General features: G+C 39.8%; 1 protein-coding gene across 1 annotated transcript; it reads left to right on the top strand.

Moving 5' to 3' along the window:
* The first annotated feature begins 11,411 nt into the window (after positions 1 to 11,411).
* LOC115995381 (chaperone protein dnaJ 11, chloroplastic) lies at positions 11,412 to 12,271 on the top strand. Its single transcript, XM_031119933.1, has one exon. It carries the CDS (start codon positions 11,468 to 11,470, stop codon positions 11,987 to 11,989), a length of 522 nt encoding a protein of 173 aa, XP_030975793.1. The 5' UTR covers positions 11,412 to 11,467; the 3' UTR covers positions 11,990 to 12,271.
* The last annotated feature ends 12,773 nt before the right edge of the window (positions 12,272 to 25,044 follow it).

Raw genomic sequence — 25,044 nt, forward strand, 5'->3', positions numbered from 1 at the left:
CTCCGCAACCAGAGCCGCCCAGCGCTGCCGAGCAGGAAAAACGTAGGGAACAGAAGGGCAAGGAGGTGGCAAATGCAAGCAAGTCTCGTCCCACTCGAGAGGAGGATGTCCAACGAGCTGCAAAGCAACAGAAAACTAGGCACCCTGCTACGCGAGGCCAAGAGAAATCCGATTCCCCACATCCTGAGTCACAAGCGTGGCTGCCAGTTCCTATGTTCAGTGGGGAGCCCCTGCGAGACGATACCTCTATAAGGGACTTTAACGGCGGCATTGGGTGTCATGTAGCCTCGGCCATAGAGGAGGCCTTATTGCTCCCAAAAGATATGGCTGAGATAAAGAATATGAGGAAGAATCAAATCATCCTTGACAACAAACGATACTTGGGCATGGTGAGAAGCTGTCTTTTACACTGTTTCATTCTATGACTGTTACTTACTAATGCGCACTTTTCATTAACTATAATGCTAACTCCCCCCCCCCCATTTTTTACAGATCATCCAAAATACTTTCAAGCTAGATGAGATGCTCAATGCTTGCTCCAATCAGCTAGATGGTGAAAGGAAAAGAAGGGTAATGGCTGTACAGACCTTGTCCAAATTTGAACAGGATTTAGTCGATGCAAGAAAAAAACTACAGGTCGAAGAAGAAACTCGCAAGAGTGCTGAATCGACATCAGAAGGCTACCAGAAGCAGGCCGAGGAACAAGCAAAGCTTCTGCGCGAGGTGAATGCCGAGCTGAAAAAGACTTAGGAGCAAGTTCTTGTTCTTAAGAAGCATCTAGAAGAAATTCAGAAGTTAAGGGAGCAAGCTGAAAAGCTCAAAGAACAAGCCGAGAAAGCGAAAATCAAGTTCGATCAGGCAATGAATGAAGCCGAGCAGAGGGGCTACGAAATTGAGATAGCTGAAACTGAGAAAGTTTTAAGAGCCGAGGTTCCGGAGGTGTGCCGCATCTTCTGCGCGAGAACCTGGAGCGAGGCTCTTAACCGTGCTGGGGTTGAAGCTTCATCTGAGCTACGTAAGCCAGAGAACGTATATTACCCCGAAGCGATACGCTCCTCAGCTCCTCAACCATACCAGGCTGACACTCCTTCCCCAGCTATTAACCCTAACGAGGAGGTTTTGCCTCGCAATTCTCCTCCAGGAGCTTCCCCAAACAAATCCATCACTGCTTCGAAGGCAGAGACGGCCTCACAGGGTTTTCAACAAGAATTGGACTCCACAGTTCTACCAACTGGGGGCATTACCAATTGAAAGTAAAAAAGTAGAAACTGTTTTGTAACTTTAAATAGACACTTAATAGAGGACTTTTTCGCTCACTTTCTTATCGTTCTGACGGCTCCAAGTTACCTTCACACTCATTTACTTTGTCGTCGTAGTTTTGTATGGGTTCATTTCGACCACCTTTTTCATTGTACGCCAATCTTGCGTTCGAAGCTCTCTCTTTCTGACTCCTTAATGAATGTTCATAGGGCATTATTTTCATCAAGTTTATGATTTAGAAAACTCATCACAACTCTATTATCATTTAATAATTCAATACACAACTTAGAAGGTCAATTTCTACTGAGTTTGCGGTCCGAGGATTTGGCATAACTTAGCCTTTGTTCCACGTTTTAATATAAATCACAAGATGTTAACTTCCACTAAGTTTGCGATCCAAGGACCTGGCATAACATAGTTTCTGTTTAACAATACAGTATGAATGATAGGATGTTAATTTCCACTAAGTTTGCGATCCGAGGACCTAGCATAACTTAGCTTCTGTTTAACAATTCAGTATGAATGATAGGATGTTAATTTCCACTAAGTTTGCGATCCGAGGACCTGGCATAACTTAGTTTCTGTTTAACAATTCAGTATGATAGGATGTTAATTTCCACTAGGTTTGCGATCCGAAGACCTGGCATAACTTAGTTTCTGTTTAACAATTCAGTATGATAGGATGTTAATTTCCACTAGGTTTGCGATCCGAAGACCTAGTTTCTGTTTAACAATTCAGTATGAATGATAGGATGTTAATTTCCACTAGGTTTGCGATCCGAGGACCTGACATAACTTAGTTTCTGTTTAACAATTCAGTATGAATGATAGGATGTTAATTTCCACTAAGTTTGCGATCCGAGGACCTGGCATAACTTAGCTTCTGTTTAACAATTCAGTATGATAGGATGTTAATTTCCACTAGGTTTGCAATTCGAGGACCTAGCATAACTTAGTTTCTGTTTAACAATTCAGTATGATAGGATGTTAATTTCCACTAGGTTTGCGATCCGAGGACCTGGCATAACTTAGTTTCTGTTTAACAATTCAGTATGATAGGATGTTAATTTCCACTAGGTTTGCGATTCGAAGACCTGGCATAACTTAGTTTCTGTTTAACAATTCAGTATGAATGATAGGATGTTAATTTCCACTAGGTTTGTGATCCGAGGACCTGGCATAACTTAGTTTCTGTTTAACAATTCAGTATGAATGATAGGATGTTAATTTCCACTAAGTTTGCGATCCGAGGACCTGGCATAACTTAGCTTCTGTTTAACAATTCAGTATGATAGGATGTTAATTTCCACTAGGTTTGTGATCCGAGGACCTGGCATAACTTAGTTTCTGTTTAACAATTCAGTATGAATGATAGGATGTTAATTTCCACTAGGTTTGCGATCCGAGGACCTGGCATAACTTAGTTTCTGTTTAACAATTCCGTATGAATGATAGGATGTTAATTTCCACTAGGTTTGCGATCCGAGGACCTGGTATAACTTAGCTTCTGTTTAACAATTCAGTATGATATGATAGGACGCAAGATTTACAGGATGCATAATTGACGTAAGTTAAAAGAGAATATTTGAATTGAAACTTCTTTACTAATAATAATACCTTCTGAGATTATTTACATTCCAAGGATGGAGTACAGGTTTTTCATCTAGGTCCTCTAGATAGTAAGCCCCTATTCCTGCTACAGAAGTAATCCGATATGGTCCCTCCCAATTGGGTTCCAGTTTTCCCCAATTTGGATTCTTAGTGGCCCCAGGACTTTTCTCAGCACTAGATCTCCTATGGCTAACGGCCTCATCCTCACATTGCTATCGTAGCCCTGCTTGAGTTTATGCTGGTAGTAAGCTAACCGAACCATCACGCTTTCCCTTCGTTCTTCAATCAGGTCTAAACTTTTTTCCAACATCGCATCATTATTACTCGAAGAGAATGCACTGGTCTTTAACGTTGGGAATCCAATTTCCAGGGGAATGACGGCCTCGGCCCCATAGGTCATGGAGAAGGGAGTTTCCCCCGTCGAACGTCAGGGTGTTGTCCGATACGTCCAAAGCACATGTGGCAGTTCTTCCACCCATTTTCCTTTCACGTCATCCAGTCTCTTCTTAAGCCCATTGACGATAACTTTGTTAACAGCTTCAGCCTGCCCATTACCTTGCGGATAAGCTGGAGTGGAATATCTGTTTCTTATTCCCAGTTCTAAACAATACTTCCTAAAGGCATTGCTATCGAACTGGAGCCCGTTGTCCGAAACAAGAGCTCGTGGGATTCCAAACCGCGTAACAATGTTCTTCCAGACAAACTTCTTCACATCTACGTCCCTGATATTCGCCAAGGGCTCAGCTTCAACCCATTTAGTAAAGTAGTCTGTGCCGACCAGCAGGTACTTCTTGTTTCCTATGACTTTAGGAAAAGGGCTGACAATGTCCAGCCCCCATTGTGCAAAAGGCCAAAGGCTTGAGAGAGGGTTAAGAACTCCTCCCGGTTGGTGGATATTCGAAGCATATCTTTGACACTGATCGCATTTCTTAACGTACTCCTGCGCTTCTCTCTGCATATTCGGCCACCAATAACCTTGCGTCAGTGCTCGGCATGATAGGGACCTTCCTCCTGTATGGCTTCCACAAATGCCCTCATGTAACTCTTCCAGGATTGATTCTGCTGTCTCAGGAGGTACGCAGAGCAAGTATGGCCCAGAGAAGGACCGTCTGTACAGCTTTTTATCCTCGGATAACCAGTACCGAGGTGCTCTCCTTCGTATTTTCTCAGCTTCCACCTTATCTTCGGGCAATACGTCACTGTCGAGAAATTTTAATATAGGGTCAATCCAGCTTGGCGACAAACTAGCTTGACGGATTTGGCAAACCTCCTTTTCTGGTGAAGTGGGAGTACGCAAGTCTTCGACGATAATCACCCGAGGGAAATTTCGTACTGAGGAGGTGGCAAGGGTCGCCAAGGAGTCAGCGTGGGTATTTTCACCTCGTGGAATATGTAATACGTCGAAAGATTCGAACTCAGTTCGCATATGCCTAACCCGGTCCAGATACCCTTGCATCCTTGGGTCTCTGGCCTCCAACTCTCCGGTCACCTGGCCAACGACCAGTCTCAAGTCCGAGAACAGTTTCACCGCCTTTCCACCCATTTTATGGACCATGCTCATTCCTATTATCAAAGCTTCGTACTCTGATTCATTGTTAGTAGCCGAGAACCCTAGTCTTAGCGACTTCCCAATGATGACCTCTTCGGGGGATATCAAAACCAATCCCAATCCAACTCCCCGTTGGTTTGCAGCCCCATCCACGTATACTTTCCATACAGACCCTCCTTGTGCGGATATCACACCAACCGATTTTTCATCCATGTGATCTTGATTCCTACTAATTTCCTCAGGGCACTCAGCGAATTCAGCTACCAGATCGGCGAGAACTTGACCCTTTACAGAGGTGCGGGGCATGTATTTGATGTTAAAAGCACCCAGAATCGTACCCCATTTGGCAATTCTGTCGGTGTAGTCAGCACTTCTGAGTATGGATTTAAGAGGCAATTGGGTCAAAACAACTACAGTGTGAGCTTGAAAATAATGCGGAAGTTTACGTGTTGCATGGACCACCGCCAGTATAGCCTTCTCTAACGACAGATATCTCACATCGGCTTCATGGAGGGATTTACTTACATAATAAACTGGCCTCTGGACGCCATTGTCTTCTCGCATCAAGACGAAACTGACTGCGTGAGGAGCTACCGCCAAATAGGCATACAACACCTCATCCACTTCAGGGCTAGACATGATCGGCGGTTTGGACAAATAGTCTTTCAACTGCTGGAACGCCTCAGCGCACTCCTCAGTCCATTCAAATCCTTGCCACTTATGTAACAGACGGAAAAAAGGACGACACCTCTCAGCCGACCTGGAGATGAACCGGTTCAACGCAGCAGTCATCCCAGTCAGCTTCTGCACCTCTTTTGGATTCCGAGGCGCTTGCAAATCGTTAATGGCCCTAATCTGGTATGGATTCACCTCAATTCCTCTATGGGTCACCATGTACCCCAAGAATTTCCCGGAACCTACACCAAAGGAGCACTTCGAAGCATTCAGGCGCAATTTATGTTCTCTCAGTATCACGAAGATGCTAGTGAGGTCCCCCACATGTTCAGTCACTACTTTACTTTTCACAACCATGTCATCAATATAAACTTCAATACTTCTGCCCAGCTGTGGCTCAAACATTTTCATCATCATGCGTTGGTAGGTAGATCCAGCATTTTTCAAACCGAAAGGCATCACCTTGTAATGGTAGTTCCCAACCGGGGTCACGAAAGCGGTCTTTTCTTGATCATCGGCGGCCAGCGGTATTTGGTGATACCCTTGAAAGGTATCCAAGAAACTCATCCTAGGGTGGCCCACGGTCGCATCCACCAACTGGTCAATCTTCGGCATAGGAAATGGGTCCTTAGGGCATGCCTTATTAAGATCCGTGAAATCCACGCACACTCGCCATTTCCCCGTTTTCTTCTTCACTACCACCGTATTGGCCAGCCATTGGGGGTAAAAGACTTCTTTGATAGCCCCAGCCTGTTTTAGCTTAGCAACTTCACTTCTGACTGCCTCGGCATGCTCTTTCGATGGTCGCCGAGGAGTTTGCCTCCTGGGGGGAACGGCAGGGTTCACGTTAAGTCGGTGACAAATGAAACTTGGGTTTACTCCTGGGGCTTCGTACGGGTCCCATGCAAAGACGTCCACATTGGCTCGGAGGAACTCCAGCAAACTCGCTTTCTCTTGCAGAGGCAACTTGGCCCCAACCCGGAAGAATTTTTCTGGATCATCAGCAACAATCACCTTTTCCAGATCTTCACACTCTACCCTATTGGTTGGTACGTCTAAACCTGATGCTGGGGACTTTAATTGCTATGACTCATTATCGGCGGTAGCCGAGGTTTCTGCCTCTGGCCGATGCTGAATAGCCGCTACTTGGCATTGCCGAGCAGCCGCTTGGCTCCCTACTATCTCCAGCACTTGGTCTCTGGATGGGTACTTCACCTTCTGATGTAGGGTGGATGAAACCGCCTTAAGTGTGTGAAGCCAAGGTCTGCCCAAAATAGCCGTATACGGAGAAAAAACATCTACGACAATAAAGTCCACCTCCACCACCTCCGTGCCTGACTGCACGGGCAGCCTGATTAGCCCCATAGGAATGACCAACCTTCCCTCAAAACTGACTAGAGGGGAATTATAGGTTGTCAAGTCCCCTGGTTTCAAACCTAACCCCTTGTACAAATCCGGATACATCACATCCGCTGCGCTTCCCTGATCAACCATCACTCTTCGGACATCGTACCCACTAATCCTCAGTGTTACCAGCAAGGCATCCTCATGGGGTTGTATGGTTCCAACCAAATCTTCGTCTGAAAAACCCAAAATCAAGGGGACACGCCTCTTGGCTCTCTTCACTGCTTGAGAACGATCCTCGGCCGGGGATCGGGACACCGACAACACTCTCGTGGGGCAAGATCCAGTCCTTCCCGGGGCCGCAAAGATGACGTTGATCGTACCCAGGGGGAGCCTTGATGAAGCATCCCCACGCACCTCGGAACCTGCTTGGCTCGCCCTTCCGCTGGAGTGATGCAAGAGTTGCTTTAATTTCCCTTCCCGGACCAACTGCTCCAAATGGTCCCATAAATTCCTGCAGTTGTCTGTCGTGTGCCCATGGTCTTGATTGTAATGGCAATACAAACTCGGGTTGCGTTTTCTAGGCTCTCCCGCCATCCTGTTCGGCCATTTGAAGAATGGTTCGTCCTTTATCTTCTCCAAAACCTGCTGAACAGGCTCCCGAAATACTGCATTAATAACCTGGGCGTCCGCCAAGCCCGACTGCCCAACAAAGTCCCTCCTTGGTCGGCTATTATTATAACGATCCGACCTGAAATCCCTCCTCTCCTGAGGGATCATCTTGACCTTCCCTTTCCCCTGAAGTTGATCTTCCTCTATCCTTTTGTACTTCTCTATTCTGTCCATCAGCTGGCGCACATTGGTGACAGGTTTACCTGTCAAGGATTTCCTCAAGTCGTGATCAGCTGGGAGACCGGCTTTGAAAGTGGTTATAGCCACAAGGTCATTCTTCCCCCCTATTTCGTTAAACATTTCCCAGTACCTATCCGAATAGCTCTTGAGAGTCTTGCCCTCTCGCATAGACAAAGTCAACAAGGACCCCAGAGGCAAAGGAGTCCGGTTGCATGTAATAAAGCGAGCACCAAAAGCCTGGGTCAGTGTTTTGAAAGATCCAACAGAATTGGCCCTTAAGCCATTGAACCACCTCATCGCCGTTGGACCCAAACTCGATGGAAAAATCTTGCACATCAGAGCATCATCCCTGGAATGAATAGCCATCTTCTGGATGTAATAGCTTACATGTTCCACCGGATCCGAATGGCCATCATACAGAGAAAACGTAGGTTGATTGAACCGCCGAGGATGGGTAGCATCATCTATGCTTCTTGTAAAGGGTGACCTGGAAATTTGACTCAAGTCTTTGTTCATGGCATCGTTTCCCAAACCCCTGCTAGTTGGACTTCTACGCCTACGCCTATGGCGACGTTCCTCTTCATAGGAGAAAGTCTCGCTTTGCGGAGTCCTCGACCTCCGCCTGTAGCTAGTTCCATCCGACTCCCCAGATGATGGTTCAGAGCGAGGTGGGGAACGTTCCCGTCGTACATGGCCCAACTTCCTCTTTAAGTCCGCAATCTCACGTTGCAGATCCCCACCATGCTTCGCGTGGGAAACGTGACTCTTCCCGCGTGTATGGCTCCTTGTGGTATGAGTGGTATGTATACTCCCCTCCCAGACTTCCCTCTGTTCGGGACTCCTTCGAGGACCACCATGCTGAGAGCCCCTTGACTCCGCCTGATGCAGGTTGACATCATCCTGATGCAGCCCCGCTGCGGGATGAGGTAGTTCCACTCCTTCCATCGGAAACGTTGTATCGGAGGTTGTACAAGCTAACACAAGCTCTTCCCACAGACGGCGCCAATTGTAAGGACACGATTTTGTAACGAACCTAAACAGTATTGGGTTCGCACGTAAAAAGCCCAGACAATATGATTTTTAGAGCGTGGGTATAAAGAACTAGGTTAACTGTGGTCTCTCTTCAAAAGATTCACTCTCAAGAACGTTAAAAGTTTAAAGTTGGTACAATGAATGTTTTCTTTAGTGACCAGTGCAACTATTCTCCTCCACTCTTACTTTCTTCTTTTTTGTTTATGTCTATTCTTTTCTTTTTTTTGGCGCTCTTCTTTTAGTTTATATACTCCCCTTTGCGCTCCATCCTTACCGCACATGTGTAGGTTGGGTCCGGAGGATTTCTTTCTGTCCCATCTGGCACCTCCTGGAACTTCCTATGGGCAGCTGTAAGGCTGCTTCCTTACTGTTCAGGTATCACCTCCACATTAATGCGGCCAGAGAGTTGGTTGAGAGGTCATTAATGCGGAGGCAACTGTAGTTACAGATATTTGCTTGCCTTATCTCTTTCATCCTTAGTCGGTTACTCTATCCTTTACGGTGACCTAATTTTGAGATCTGATCGCAGTAAGACCACGTCCCGATCGTCCTCGGACGCGATCGTCCTCGGACGCATACTGCCGAGGAGTATAGTGTCCTCGGACGGATACACATCCTCGGATAGGCCACGGGCCCAACAATCCTGAATCAATTCTGAACCCTATGGGCCTATTGATCGAACGGTCCCCACAGATAACATAACCTATTTTTGGCAATTGGGTAGCATTTCTACAATGAGAAAGTTTGGCAATAAAATTGATTGTAGTCTATGACTACAACTTCCTTAAAAAAAATAAACATTGTTTCATATTTTGAAAATCTAACCGTTGGATTGCATATTCTTTATGATCTTAACACACATGTCAAATTTTGTGCCAATCGGATGTTATTTATTATATGAACTATAAAATTAATTTTTATACATAATTTTAGACTACAAACACTTGCAATTTAAACAATTTATTGATGATATAGCTATTGATATTTAATCTTCTGGAAATTTTGCAAGCATAGAGGATATAAGAAGAAAATATAATCCAATGATAGATTTGTCAAAATTCACCTCCAATAAAAAGATATTGAGTAACGTTGTAACCTTAGGTCACAACTATTTTTGTAGCCAAATTTTGTCCTTTTTACAACTTAGTTAAGAAATTTTGTGGCCATTTTGTGCCAAAAGAACCTAATTTCTCATGCTGAACTCTGAAGTACCAAAATTTGTAGCCATTTTGCTGCAAAGAGTCCTCAGTTTTGATTGATAAAGTGTAAGAACAACCTAATTTCTTCAAATTAATCAAGAAATTATTCTCTCTAAAAACTCTTAAAAAACTTCATACCTATAAATATAAAAATGTTTAAAGCTAAAAAATATTTGGCCAAATCAATCCACAACAAAAATTTATTTCAACATCTCTTCACTTAAATATATCATTTTTTCTCCACTACTCACACTTGACCACATTAAAACTACAGCAAAAATTGTGAAACACTTACTATGAATGCCACACTTTTAACACTAAAAGATTGTGGGTTCAATAACTTTGCGTGCTTGTTTTAGCAAATTTTAGTGCCAAAAGATAACACAACCTAATTTTGGCAATTAGGCAGCATTTCTACAACTTTTTTTTGAGATACACAAGCAGCATTTCTACAACTTAGTTAAGAAATTTTGTGGCCGTTATGTGCCAAAAGATAAAACAACCTAAGTTCTCATGCCGAACTCCGAAGTACCAAAATTTGTGGCCATATTTGTTTCAAAAAGTCCTCAAATGCCAAGGACAGCCTAACTTCTACAACTTAGTTTCTCTGTCTTGAAAGTTCAAACCCCTAAATAACTTCACTCTACAATATAAAGATAAAAAATTGATACGCTAACAATATTTAGACAAATCAATCAACAATGGGAACTATATTCCAACCTCTTCTAAAAGTGACATATGATATGATATGATATGTTCCAGATACGTACTTAAGATGTTGTCTTTGTGTGTGGTAGGGTAACCCAAAAGATGAGTGTTATTCCATCTTTCGATGACAATATTATATCCGTCCACTTAAAAGCTTTTTTGATTCTCTGAACTGCTTGCCATGTTAACTGATGATTGTCATCACTTGATAAAATAAAATGATCTTTTCTAAAGTTGAACAGGTCCCATTGGACATTGTTAAAGAATATTGGGACCCCATCGTTTTTTTAAAAATAATTAAATAGTGATTTATGAGAGCTTGGAATTTAAGGTTAAAAAATGTTCTTTTGCAAAATTTTAAATAATAAGTTGTGTTGGAGAACAAATGGTAAACTATAGAAATAAAAAATGATAAAAAACAATAAAATGAACATATAACAATGGTTTAAAGGTATGAATTCACGTTTTTTTTTTTTTTTTGATAAACTCACACGCCACAAGCAAAAAGGTATGAATTCCTGTTATCTTTCGTAAATATTTGCCCTAACAAAAGTGTTGTTGAAAAATTATTTATAAATTTGTCTCTATAATATAACCAAGTTCAATAAGTAACAATTTTAAAGAAATCCTGTGAATTTATTTTTAACGGTGTTTCTCATTTGCTAAATATAAAAGAACTTATTTTGTGTTATAATTAAACGATTATAAGGACAAAACTTTTGTATCACATTTCAGATCCTCTCAATTTTTTAGGCCCCTCTATCAAATAGATTTTTTAAAATTTTAACTATTTTTAATTATTTAATAGTTTAGAATTTGTCATATCAGTATTCCACTAATAATAATCTTAATTGTTTTGTTTTCAACATTATTTTATTTTCTTAAAAATATTATTAGTGGAATGCTGACATGGTAAAATCTAGACCATTAAATTATTAAAGAGTAGTTAAGATTTAAGAAAAACTATCGGTAAAATATCCTAAAAAATCTAGAAGTGTATCCATGACAAAAATTTATAATGATAATAGGTAGATCTTTCTGCTGACTCAGCCTCCCCCAACCCGACCTCTGTGGATAAGCATTTCTTGGGACTAAACTGAACCACACACAAGTTAACTCTTAACCCTAGTTAAACCCAATCCTCTCCCACTTTATTTGTTTAAATAATAGAATCCAAGAACTCAGGTCCGCACTTCGCTCTCTCTCAACTCTCAACACCATACTATTTCACCGTACCATGCTCTCTTCCCCTTCTTCCTTTCTGACTCCTCCAAAATTCTTGGCCAAGCCTCTCAACCCAGCTCACGCCTCGCCACGTGTCAGATTCTCACCACCCCTAGCTTTCGCCGCAACCGCCACTTCATCATCAGCGGAAACTTGCACCAATAATACTAGGTCGTCGTCGTCGTCGTCGTCGTCGTGTCTGCCCAACATGGCCGCCGCCGCAGCAGCGTGCACTTCATCGCCGTACCAGGTCCTCGGCATCTCCACGGGAGCCACGTGTCACGAGATAAAATCGGCGTACCGTCGATTGGCGAGGACGTGTCACCCCGACGTGGCGATCTCCACCAATCGTAGGGACACGTCAGGAGGAGGCGAGTTCATGAAAGTCCATGCTGCTTACTCCACCTTATCGGACCCAGAGAAACGCGCCGACTATGATCGCAGGATTAATATCCGAAGGTACCAGCCTTTGACGGCGTCGTCTGGATTCTCTAAATACACCCGCAAGAATTGGGAGACGGACCAGTGTTGGTAGTACGTACTAGTAGTAACCAATGGTGGACGTGACTCACTGTGTCAAGTTACCGAGTTCAAAAACTAATCCGGAGCTAGAGTATATAGTTATACTAATATTTACTGCATGGCCTGAGTTGATTATTGTACTGTACATATTTTTCCTCGACCTATGTATGAGTGACCTATCCTTACTTACCTTAGGATCATGTATTGTCGCCTGATGTACTGTTCCGAATTCTGAAGCTACTGTATAAACGTGTAATATCGCAAAACAATATCATAACGACATACTTTTTTAGTATCTCTCTCTCTCTCTCTGTGAAGTAGTTTTGTGTCGTTTGTGATTAAAAGAAATGGTGGGTATTATTTCGATTGAGTAATTGGGTGTCAACTTGTGATTTGATTACATAATTTTAGAATTATTATTTTTTATTTTGTCAGATTGGGCTAACTCATTTGTTTATCAAAGTCTGGCTTCAAGCAGAAAATAAATTAAAAGAGTCTTTTTTTTTTTTTTTTTTTTTTTTTTTTTCTGAGAAGAAAATAAAAGAGTCTAGTGACATAATATATTTGATACTAATATTTTTCAACAATTTCTTGACGTGATTGATGTAAAATGATGACCTGTAAAAAAAAAAAATAGTGTTTCATATTTGTTATTATGAACTCTGCTGTTTATAATTTAAAGGATGATATATACATTTTTATTGATATCCATGTGAGTGATTGGAGCGATAATCCTAATAAGGCCTGTATGATACACGTGGTATTGTTTATTATTGTCATGTGGGGTCGACGAGTCTACACTGGAAACCCCTTTTTTCATTCAGCAAAAAAAAAAAAAAAAATGTTAAACCACGAAATAAGAGATGGGTAGGAATGACAAATATTGTGAGAATAATTAGTCCTTAATATGTTGTATTAATTATAATATGTCACTTAGATAATCAATTAGAAAAAAAAGATATCAAGAGAACTAATTATGTTTTTAATCATTGCACTCTTGGTACGATGGTCACTTCATAAGTATAAATACTTGTGAAGTGTGAGGGAAAATAATCAGAATTTAAGTCTCTAAGAGGGGCTCTACATACACATACACTTATATTATGCTATAATAAAATTTTTATCTTGTATAAAAAAAAAGCTATGTCTTTAAATAAATAAATATTCTTTTTTATGGTAAATAAATAAATATATAGTCATTTGATTAAAAAACATGAACAAATGTGCAAACAAATTGAAAGATTCAAAGTTTGATTAGAATCTACAATTATGGTAGGGATTTAAGGCTTGAAAATTTTACATTTATATCCTTAATCAATGCGAGTGGGACTAAAAAGCCTAAACTTGAAAATCTCGCCCCACCACCTTTGTTGTGCGAGGAAAGCCCGTGAGGGAAGGGGCGGGTCAAAACAAGAAGACACAAAATTGCCACCCCTAGATCATTAATTATATTCTCTATAGTCTATACCTTGTAGTGTTGTTGTTATTAATGTATAGTTTATAACTTTTGTCATAATTCTAAGGTAGTCAATTGTGAGTCAATGGTAGATCTATATGAAAGTAATTGTCCACTACTATAAATCAATCACATCATCAAATTGTGGCAAATGGTGTAGTAGTTGGAAAACTAGTTATTTATAGCATCCTCTCCATCTAGGTGGCTTGAGATTCTGAAAAACTAAAAATGCGCAAATGGAATTACCGGAAATATTGCTAATTTATATTAACTCTTCTTTAAGCCAAGGGAATGAACATAACATGTTTGATCTTTCCACGTCTATAATTTTTTCTTTTTTGGTAGCATGATACGTGCATCAAAACAAAAAACAAAGCTAGAAATTTTGCAATTAGGGAGATAGCTTACTACTAAAGGCAAGACTATTTTAATAACTAACTCATGAGTTTTGAAGGTGGCAGTTGAGCTAAAACTCATAGAGAGCGACTAAATCTTAGTTAACCTATGTAGCAGTCGGATGAGCTATTGCCATTGACCATATTGGAGGAATAGAAGAATATTATAGAGGAAAAGCTAGAGCCTCCAAGAATATTTTTTAGGGGTTATTAAGAAATTTAAATTAAAAAAAATTTAATATATAAAAAAATTTGAATTTTAACATTGACACAAAAAAAAAAAAAAAATACAGTTGTAAGGACGCGATTCGTGGCGGACCGTAACAGTGTCGGGTTCGCACGTAAAAAGGCCCCTAACAATATCATTTGTAGAGCGTGGGTTTGGAAGGCTAGGTCTTGATCGACAGGCGGCGGGTTTTCGCGTTGTTCGTACGAGTTTAAGTTTTCCTTCACCCCTAGAGTCTTTCTCCTGGAGGTGGGCTGGGAGGCTTTGGTTTTTGGCCATTTTTCCCAACCCCCTCTATAGATTACTTACTTTTCCTTTTATACTAGCTCGCGTCCACTGTCCTTCGTCCACGCGTAGGGTTAAACTTTCCAAGATTGATACTTGTCCCATCAGTTTATACTCAAAGTCGTTAGGGATGGTTTGTAAAAGCCAAAGAATGCGGCTCTGTCAGGTTCAGAGCATTAAATGGCAGTAACAGCAGCTTTCCCTGGATATTTTAGATCTTTCTTCCAAGTTTCAGTCCTATACCGTCTTTACCCCTCTTTCAAGGGGGGGAACTTTGGGTCTGCCGAGGACTAAGCTGTCCTCGGCGGTATCCATAGGCTATTTTGTCGAGCTTGGGCCATAACCCTTCTCAGCTTGGGCCTTCGGATTCTCCCCGGGTAGATGGGCCTGGCCCATAAATCATTTGGGCCCCACAATAGCCCCTCAAAACCCAGCTGTCCAACCTCTTGGTTGGAAAGGGGGGTTTTGGTGATGTCCAACCTCGTCCTACGGCCCAATCAATTTGGCCTATTAATAATGCTGGCGGCTCTTCATCTGTCCAAGAAATGCACCGGTCTATGAGACAGTTTTTTGATTTCGCGCTTGATGCGTTCTTATCGTTTGGGTATCCAAAACGCGCTTTTAATGACCACTATTCACGAGCCTACTTTAATTCGGCGGTTTGTTTTGATGGGGTGGAGAAACGGAACCGCATGTTTGTGTTGGCAGATTCCTTTGGAGATTTGAACCTATTAAATGTCTCCCGCTCCACCCTCTGTATAAGAAGGAAGGGAGGAGGTTATTGTTTTTTGTAAAGAATTCCTTTTCATCCTTCTGAGATTTGAAATACTTGGCCTCCCCTAGGGTTCATTTTTCCCACTGGTTCACAAACTAAATCGTGATACACTTTACCTTAACAACGAGTGATGCAAGAGCCAGACCCCTCCCATAAACGCCATGTTCCAGTAAAGCTCATTATGGCTCGATCGGGACAGGGATGGCGAAGACTCAAAATCAACCTCATCCTTCTTTCAATCAAAATCCGAAGCAGGGACTCGTCACGTCAAACCTTTGGCGTGACCGAGTCGAGGACACCCATTATCAGTACCAACCGCTCTCCTATGAGCATACCTAGTATGGCTCCAGTATGTTGGGAGTCAGGATCGAGGCAGGGACTAAGTGTCTCTACTTCTTCCTCTCTTCCTTCACTGGTGCTATCCTCCGCCTCCCTTTCTTAGTCTTCCCAGCACCAGTTCCATCCTGGTGCTTTCAATTCTCCCTCTTTTGCTCCTTTTTCTTTCTTTTCATCTCTTCTCTCTTCTTCTCCTCCTTCTTTACTCATGTCCTCCACCTTCTTCATTCATCTCCTCCATCTTCTTCATTGATTTCTTCCTTACTATTTCCTTCTCCTTCATTTTTTCCCAAAGAAGGTTCTCATCGTAATATGAGCAGTATTGAGGCAGAGATTGGAGAGACTTTGAAGACGAGTTTAAAAGACGCCTGACAGTTTACTTATCTGTACTACGGATGTAATTGTTGCTTAGGCAGTTCACATTTTGTATAGGCTCGTTTGAGTCCCTCTTTGTACGTTGTAATAATTTTTCGTATTAATAAAAGTTGTTGTTATTTTATTTCGCATGTTTTGTCTCTATGCCTTTTTTTTTTAATTTATAAACGCTGCTCGGCACAATAATATAGCATCTAAATCAATGAAGACTAAGGCCAAAATATTTGATAATAAAAAGATGTCGCCATAACTTTAATAGAAACGCTTGGCACAATAAGGCCGACCAGTGAAAAGTAGTACTTACCCCATGCTAGCCGAGGAGTAAAACGAAGGTTTGATGCCGTGTGAGGAATAACCATTTGAAGATATATCACCCACCAAATGAACAGCCTTTTGATACGACTAAATGCTGGGGCGTTTCACCACCTTCCTCACAACTTTATTGGTCCTGACCTTTTTTGGTGTTTAAGCCGTGGATGAAGTGACCTGACATTTTTATCAAGTAATCCCTCTTACGAAATTCAAACCTTTTCTTATCAAAGTATTTGGTTTCCCCATTGGCTTGGGTCCAAGGACCATACAAGGCCTTGGTTCTGTCCAAAACTTGTGATTTTTTCTCTTTTGTACTTGGTTTCCCCATAGGCTTGAGTCCGAGGACCATGCAAGGCCTTGGTTCTGTCCCTGGGCCCATATGCTGAACGGGCTTGGGCCGCGAATTTACTGGGCCCACAAATTAAGAGGTATTTCCGTAGTCTTTGATCACGCGGTACTTTTTGGCGTCCCAGTGTTCGAGGTGCGCCTTCTCGAGACTCCTCTAGCCTCAGGGTTGCAGACGACGTGGGAAATCGAGTCAGAGACGTTTTGTCTGTAGCGTTCCTTGGGACGCTGCGTGAATTAAATGCCACCGGTTTACTTCTGGGTATAAATGGGATAGAGGATCACTTCACTTGCACATGACCTCTCCTGTTCCCTTCAGAACCATATTTCTTCCATATCCGCGATCTCTCTTTCTAGTGCCACTGCCTCAAAGCAAGATGTTTGAGGCGCGGATGGGGATGAAAGGTCTCCGCACGCTCCAAAGGCACCGAATCCTCAAGGTGATATGGTACGGACAAGGATGGCACAGATTCAAGCCAGTCCTCCGTCTTGACAGGAGGAAGATGGTATTCCTCTTTCTTTTAGTCAAAATCCGAAGCAGGTTCTGGTCATGCCAGATTTTTGGTAGGTCAGAAAAAGGAATTTCCGCGATCAGCGCCGTCTGCCCTGTGGCAGGCAAATTTTTGCGGGGGCTCCCCAACTTCCGGCTCCCTGCACCCTTTCTGTAGATGGTGTTAGCCTGAGGTCAGGTTCCCTGCACCTTTTCTCCACCGGTGCAGGCCCCGAGTTGGGTTCTTTTGCTGCCTGAGTTATGGGCGTGCAAAGGCATTGAGGAGGAATAAGGTCTCGAGGCAGTAGCCAACTTCTCCTCTGTGCTACCTCCTCGGCTTTATCTTCACTCTCTTGTATTTTTCGTTACATACGTAGTTAGCTTCAATGTAGGCTTTGTTTCAGCTTTTCATTGTACACTGTACTGTTCCTTTGTCTTAATAAAATATGTGTCTATTTCTCTATACATATCTTTCTTCTCCGTAACAACTACTTTATGCATGAATATTAAATATAAGCTTGCCCTTAATGATACTCCGGGCAGAAAAATGTTTTAACACAGATTCCTATTGGTTTAAACTCACAAGTATTATCAAGTATAACAATGGTAATCCTCAGTAAATTAAACTCTTAGAACTAACCGGGATAACTGCTGAGTGCTGCGCGATGCACGCTAGACCAATGTCCAAAACTTAGCTTTCCTCCTCCAAGTAGTTGGTTTCCCCATAGGCTTGAGTCCGTGGACCATACAATGCCCTGATTCTGTCCAAAACCTAGTTTTCCATCATCCAGGTAGTTGGTTTCCCCATAGGCTTGAGTCCGAGGACTTTACAATGCCCTGGTTCTGTCCAAAACCTAGTTTTCCATCATCCAAGTAGTTGGTTTCCCCATAGGCTTGAGTCCGAGGACTTTGCAATGCCCTGGTTCTGTCCAAAACCTAGTTTTCCATCATCCAGGTAGTTGGTTTCCCCATAGGCTTGAGTCCGAGGACTTTACAATGCCCTGGTTCTGTCCAAAACCTAGTTTTCCTCATCCAGGTAGTTGGTTTCCTCATAGGCTTGAGTCCGTGGACCATACAATGCCCTGGTTCTGTCCAAAACCTAGTTTTCCATCATCCAGGTAGTTGGTTTCCCCATAGGCTTGTGTCCGAGGACTTTACAATGCCCTGGTTCTGTCCAAAACCTAGTTTTCCTCATCCAGGTAGTTGGTTTCCCCATAGGCTTGAGTCCGTGGACCTACAATGCCCTGGTTCTGTCCAAAACCTAGTTTTCCTCATCCAAGTAGTTGGTTTCCCCATAGGCTTGAGTCCGTGGACCATGCAATGCCCTGGTTCTGTCTAAAAACCTAGTTTTCCTCATCCAAGTAGTTGGTTTCCCCATAGGCTTGAGTCCGAGGACTATGCAATACCCTGGTTCTGTCCAAAACCTAGTTTTCTCTCATCCAGGTAGTTGGTTTCCCCATAGGCTTGAGTCCGTGGACCATACAATGCCCTGGTTCTGTCCAAAACCTAGTTTTCTCTCATCCAGGTAGTTGGTTTCCCCATAGGCTTGAGTCCGTGGACCATACAATGCCCTGGTTCTGTCCAAAACCTAGTTTTCTCCTCTGTGTGGGATCCTGGCTTTAGGGGAGTTAACTCCTCAACCAAGCCCCTAGAGTTTATCCATACGATTAACGCTATCAAGTACCTAGTTTGCTCTTTACGGGAGACCTTGGCTTTAAGGGAGTTAGCTCATCAGCCAAGCCCCTAGTCAAGAAACGTAGCCCCTAGCAGAACTTTATACTAGAACTCTATAACCAACGGTTAGAAATAACGAAGAAACTCTATCGACCCACATCCTATACCAACACACAAGCCTTCCCCACAGACGGCGCCAATTGTAAGGACGCGATTCGTGGCGGACCGTAACAGTGTCGGGTTCGCACGTAAAAAGACCCCTAACAATATCATTTGTAGAGCGTGGGTTTGGAAGGCTAGGCCTTGATCGACAGGCGGCGGGTTTTCGCGTTGTTCGTACGAGTTTAAGTTTTCCTTCACCCCTGGAGTCTTTCTCCTGGAGGTGGGCTGGGAGGCTCTGGTTTTTGGCCATTTTTCCCAACCCCCTCTATAGATTACTTACTTTTCCTTTTATACTAGCTCGCATCCACTGTCCTTCGTCCACGCGTAGGGTTAAACTTTTCAAGATTGATACTTGTCCCATCAGTCTATACTCAAAGTCGTTAGGGATGGTTTGTAAAAGCCAAAGAATGCGGCTCTGTCAGGTTCAGAGCATTAAATGGCAGTAACAGCAGCTTTCCCTGGATATTTTAGATCTTTCTTCCAAGTTTCAGTCCTATACCGTCTTTACCCCTCTTTCAAGGGGGGGAACTTTGGGTCTGCCGAGGACTGAGCTGTCCTCGGCGGTATCCATAGGCTATTTTGTCGAGTTTGGGCCATAACCCTCCTTGGCTTGGGCCTTCGGATTCTCCCTGGGTAGATGGGCCTGGCCCATAAATCATTTGGGCCCCACAATAGTTTTACAATTTTTTTTATGAGGTTTCATTATTTATTGTTAATGTGGGTAAGTGTGACCATTTTATTTTGTTAAGTTTGTATAACATATTTATTTTTATGTAATTGTCATTATCTATTTGTCATTATTGTGACAAAAATATTTTAAACTAAATGACAAAACTCAACCCTCTTACACTATATTACTTATTGACTCATATAGCCACACTCGTCCGATTCATACATAAATAATATATTACGTGTCTACTTAACCAATCAAATCCTTGAACATCACTGATTTTACCCTTTTTTTCTTTTTCTTGAATGACTAACTTTATTATAATAAATTATTACAACACGATAATAATGCACAATCAATATCAAACACACACTCGCACACATATAATATAAATTTATAATAAAGGGAGACTCATAACTTATAAACACTCATTCTTTAATTTTAAAGATGGAGATACAAGAGATTTTCAAATAGAGAAAAGAGATGAGATTAGATTCATGAGAGAGGGAGAGGGTGATTTATGATTTGCGTTGTTGTTTGGTGTGCAAGATTTAATCCTGGGTGTGCAAAAATATTTTTAAGGGGTAGATTAAATTAGTAATATATATATATATATATATATATATATTGATTGATCAAACAGAATAAGGCATTGTGAATCTAGTCTTTTGTTATGTTTCAAGTTATGGGGTTCATTTGAACTCCTGAAGCATAAGTGGAGCTGCCTGTAAGCCTTGGGCTCCAGCTACTAATACTAAGAAGATTACATTAATTTTTATCATGTTCATGTTTGGAGCTAAACTTTCTTCATTATAAAAGGATATAGTAGGGCTTAAAAAAGATGTGTAGATGGTGGGTATAATAATCTCACACACCCAATGTCCTATACGTACAGTATACAGTTACTCCATGTGAGTGATTAGCAATAAATGGGGATGAGAGCAATAGAATGCGAACCTACATAGAGGAGTTGCATGTAACCACGCTAGCCATCACTATCAGATTGCAATTGGCTAGAGTAATAATCAAGAAAGGAACGCAAAAATCTTCTATTGTCAACTTGGATAGTTGGATGAAACTTGTTTCCTTGAAAAAATTCACTAGCCATCAGGCCCATCACTATCTAATTGCAATTTGGAGGAAACTTGCACTTGCGCCTTGAAAATAACAAGTCTGAAAAAATAAACAACATTTTAACGTTCTTAACGGAAACATTAAGAGTTTAAATTACTCCTAGCTAGTCTTCTTTCTTTTCTTTTTAAATTTTTTTTTTACTTAACGTAGGAAGGAGGAAAGAAGACAGACAAGCTTTGAGACTTCCCAGGAATTTTTCCTTTTTCATGAAAATAATATTAAAATTTAACAAGCCTGTGAATATCAATTATCTCTAGATTCTCTACTAATCTATATATATATATATATATATATATATATATATATATATATAAAACCGAAACCTTTGAAACTCTCACAATTTTCCACGTCAGCACAATATTTAAATAAAATTATGATTTTGTTTAAATAAAATTATTTTTGTTCAGTCCAAACTTAATAAGGAGTGAAACTCTATCTCTCTAACAAGTTTAACTTAAATTCAAACTCATCATTATTATTTTTTTTAAACAAAATTATTTTTGTTTACAAGTCCAAGTTAAACTCAAACTCAATCGTTGTTAATTTATAAATTTTCCCAATACTAATTGAAATCTTAAATGTGAAGTTCAAAAGTTGTTAGAAAGATTGAGTCTATCTAAATCCCCGAACTTATCATATTCTACATGGCATATATATAGACCAGCAAGTGTCTCTCAACCTCACACGCTAAAAGGAAGGAGAAAAAACAATGGCAGAACATAGAATTGGGTATATTGGGGTCGTGACACCAATCAATAAGGGTAGTTCAAGCAAAAGAATAATGGCGAATAAATCATGAACACTATAAAAGCTAAGTAGAAGTATGAGTTCTTCTTATGTTATTTTCTTCCTCTCTATTTTATTTAAAAAAAAATTATTTTATACTTTTTCATGTATTTTAAAAAAAATAATTTTTGTATATGAACCACCAGACTCTCTTTAGCCTTTTTTTACAAGATAAAAAAACTTGCAATAATTGAAATTATTCTTTTGAATATAACTCATCTTTCTCTTATATTTCTCTATTATTTAGTGACCTTAGTAATATATATTTTGTTTTGTTTCAATAATTCCTAAGCAGTGAATCATCTGATTCTTTAATATTTTTTGGTCTTTCAGAAGTTTTAATATCTAAATTTTTGAGCTATTTTTTTGCATTATCTGAAATTGTAACACAAATTGAAGTCATATAGGAGCAAATCATGCAATGGTGTAGTTACTTAATCAATTTAAAATTTTATAAATTATTTTAGTTTACCTCACAAATAGGTAGGTTTCTGTGCATAGCACAGGTTAGCGACTAGATTCTCTACTAATAAAGTCTATTACTTAACTTTCTCTTAAAAAAAGTCTATTACTTAACTTGACTACATTCCCCTTGGTAAGCCATATTTTTAAGCCCAATGACCTCCAATGAAGGCCAAAATCTAAAGTCTACAGACGGCCCAATTGACACCAATGAGTAAAATCTCTTTGTACTTCTGGACTCAATAGTAACAACAAAGAGGGTGTTAAACTATTAGCAAGAGTAGAAATTGCAAGAAATATTATAAAAGTTCATTTCCATATAATTCTTTTCGCTAAACTTCATTTCGCTAGAATTAGACAGTGTTACTACTACAAATCTACAATAATGACTAGAGTATGCTGTAGTGAATTATCAACCAGTGCGCCCAACAAATGAAAGTTTTGGGCCGGAGTTTGAAAACTTAGACCCAATTCTAAATTTTGAAAATAAGGCCCAAGGACTTTGTTGCCGACTGCAGTCTTCTAATATATATATATAATTATATATAGAGAGAGAGAGAGGAAAATGAGCCCAACATTTGATTAGGATCCTCTAAAATTTTTATGATTAAATGAATGGTTGAAATTTTCCTATCTGATCACTGAAATAATACTGGTTTATATTTGTTTATACAACAATATTATGGATATATCCAATTTCATAATATACTGAAATTGTCGACTATGAATAAAAGACAAAAAGTGATGACTCAATGTAAAAAGTAGTAGACAAATAATGTCTATGACTCATAGTCGACCATTTCAACATGTGAGGTTTGATATATTTTTAGATATATTTTTGTTTAAATATTAATGATGTGACCATTCTAAACCATTTACTGGATTTTAGAATTTCATGGTAAATTCAATTTACTATTATAACTTTAGAAGATCTCAATCCTTGTTGATATTCTTGCACACATTCACCCTATCTCTCATGACCAAAAAAGAAAGAGTGATACTAAAATTAATATAAATTTTATTATAAATCTTACAATTAATGTGTCAACTTTTAAAACACAAAATAAAATTTTAATTAAGAAATTTATTTATCATATTATTGATATGGTACTAATTATATAAATTTGTATGTTAGTTTGTGAACTTTTTGTAGTAAAAGTTATCTAAAAATTAGTATTAGTTTTAGTATTTTTAAAAAAGAAAGCTGGGAAACTCCACAAGCTTCATGCACTGAACTGAAGAGTTATTACTAAATCTTTTTAAAAAATTTCAACAAGATAATTAAGCTTTTTTCCCCCCCTATGGACCAGAATTATTGAGCATTTCAAGAGTTGGGGGAGGTAATTTGGGCGTATTTCTGGTGCTGGTCCGAATCAACAAGACTTGGACCAGTCTTCTTTCCTTTTTTCCAAAGCAGACTTGGTCCAGTCAGCTCTACCACTTGGCCAGTCTCTCTCTGTCTCTCAATTGTTACAGGTCAGGAAATAACCTTTTACAATGAAATTAAATGGTTCTCATGTCCTGAGATGACATACAACAAAAACACTACAAAAATCAAAAAACAAAATTTTTAACAAATTGTAATTTAGAATTGAACAATTTAAAACCAATTTTAAGCTGCCGAAACAAATGGACCTTAAGCATGCTTTTGAACCAAAATTGAAACTCAAAAATTGAATTAGACCTGGAAAGTGGGTTGAGTTGATCGGGTTTGGGTTAGAAACATGTCTTTCTAAACAAGTTGTAAAACCTATGACCCTTATAGCTATGGTTAATATCAAGTTAATCCTTATTTTTCATAATAATAATAATAATAATAATAATAATAATAACGAAATTTGATGAAATTAAATTTATCTTCCTTTTCAAAACAAATAATAAAACAAATAACAAAATACTAAAAAAAATAAAAAAAATAAAATTCATAACCCTAATTGAATGCTAGCAAAATAATAGCAACTTCGACATCAGATTGCCACAAATTGGCAATGACTTTGATCTCAAAACCTTGTTGTTGGCAATGACAACTGTTAGGGTCATATTTTCTATATAATTGGCTAATCATTTGACAAAACGCACTTTACTTGTAATTGGATAGATTTAAGTTGGGTTTAATGTATCAAGAAGTATGTTGTTCAAACATATCAAGTGGTATTATTAAACACATGAAGGTTGATCCAAGAAATAAGTAAAAAAAATCTGTTTCATTAAGTCTTAACATAAGCTCGACAAATGTTGCTATTGACAATTAATGGAGAAGCTTGACACAAGCTCGGTCTATCAAGATCTATGATTTCAGAAATTTCCAGATCTAAATTTCGGTCCATGATGTCTTGGATAATTAGGGTTTCTCTTCTTGAAACCCTAGTCATATAAAAAGCTTATTTTAAAAGTCATCATACACAGAAATAGAGACCTAGAACTCATATACTCTGTAAGAAGTTATTGCGTTTTGTACGCCTTAGGGTTTTATAATCAAGTGCTTCCTAATCTTCATTGTCTATGAAATGAAGAACTTTACAACCAACAACAATCATTCAAGTTGCTGGAGTTAGTCACGTACTGGAATTTGTGCAAAGGAGTTAGTCACAAATTAGAGATTTGTGCAACAAAAGAAAGAAGGCTACTACAATATCAAGTTCAATTGGGTACTGAAGCGAAGGTTCAACTGTACATTGGTATTTGGGAATAGGTTAGGGTAGTGGTAAAATTCTTCATACTTGTAACCGCTTGATTATTGATTAGTGGATTTCTGGGAGTGGTGGCCTTAAATTCACCTGGTGAGGTTTTTGCCTTGCGAGAGGTTTTCCTCATTTCTTAACAAATCACCGTGTCTATTTAATTTCCGTTGCATTTAGTTTATTTGGTGATTTGTTGGTGCCTAATTAATCAATTTGGGTAATTGAATTAATTAATTGAGTTCAATCTATTTTTAACCCAACAACAACCGCATGAGAGAGCAGAGAATGAGTAATGAAACAAGATTTAAAAAATTACTATTTTGTTAAAAATTTGCCATTGAGATAATAAAATAAGGATTGAAAACACCTAAAGCATGTTTTCAATTTTGGTGTATGCATAGTAATTTTGAAAAAGAAAGTTTTAAGTCATATTTTCAAATCCGACTTCCCAAAAATCCACCACATTTTGTCTTTAAAACATAAAAAGTGTTTCTAAAATGGACT

The sequence above is a fragment of the Quercus lobata genome, chromosome 6 (genome assembly GCF_001633185.2).
Source record: "Quercus lobata isolate SW786 chromosome 6, ValleyOak3.0 Primary Assembly, whole genome shotgun sequence".
Classification (NCBI taxonomy): domain Eukaryota; kingdom Viridiplantae; phylum Streptophyta; class Magnoliopsida; order Fagales; family Fagaceae; genus Quercus; species Quercus lobata.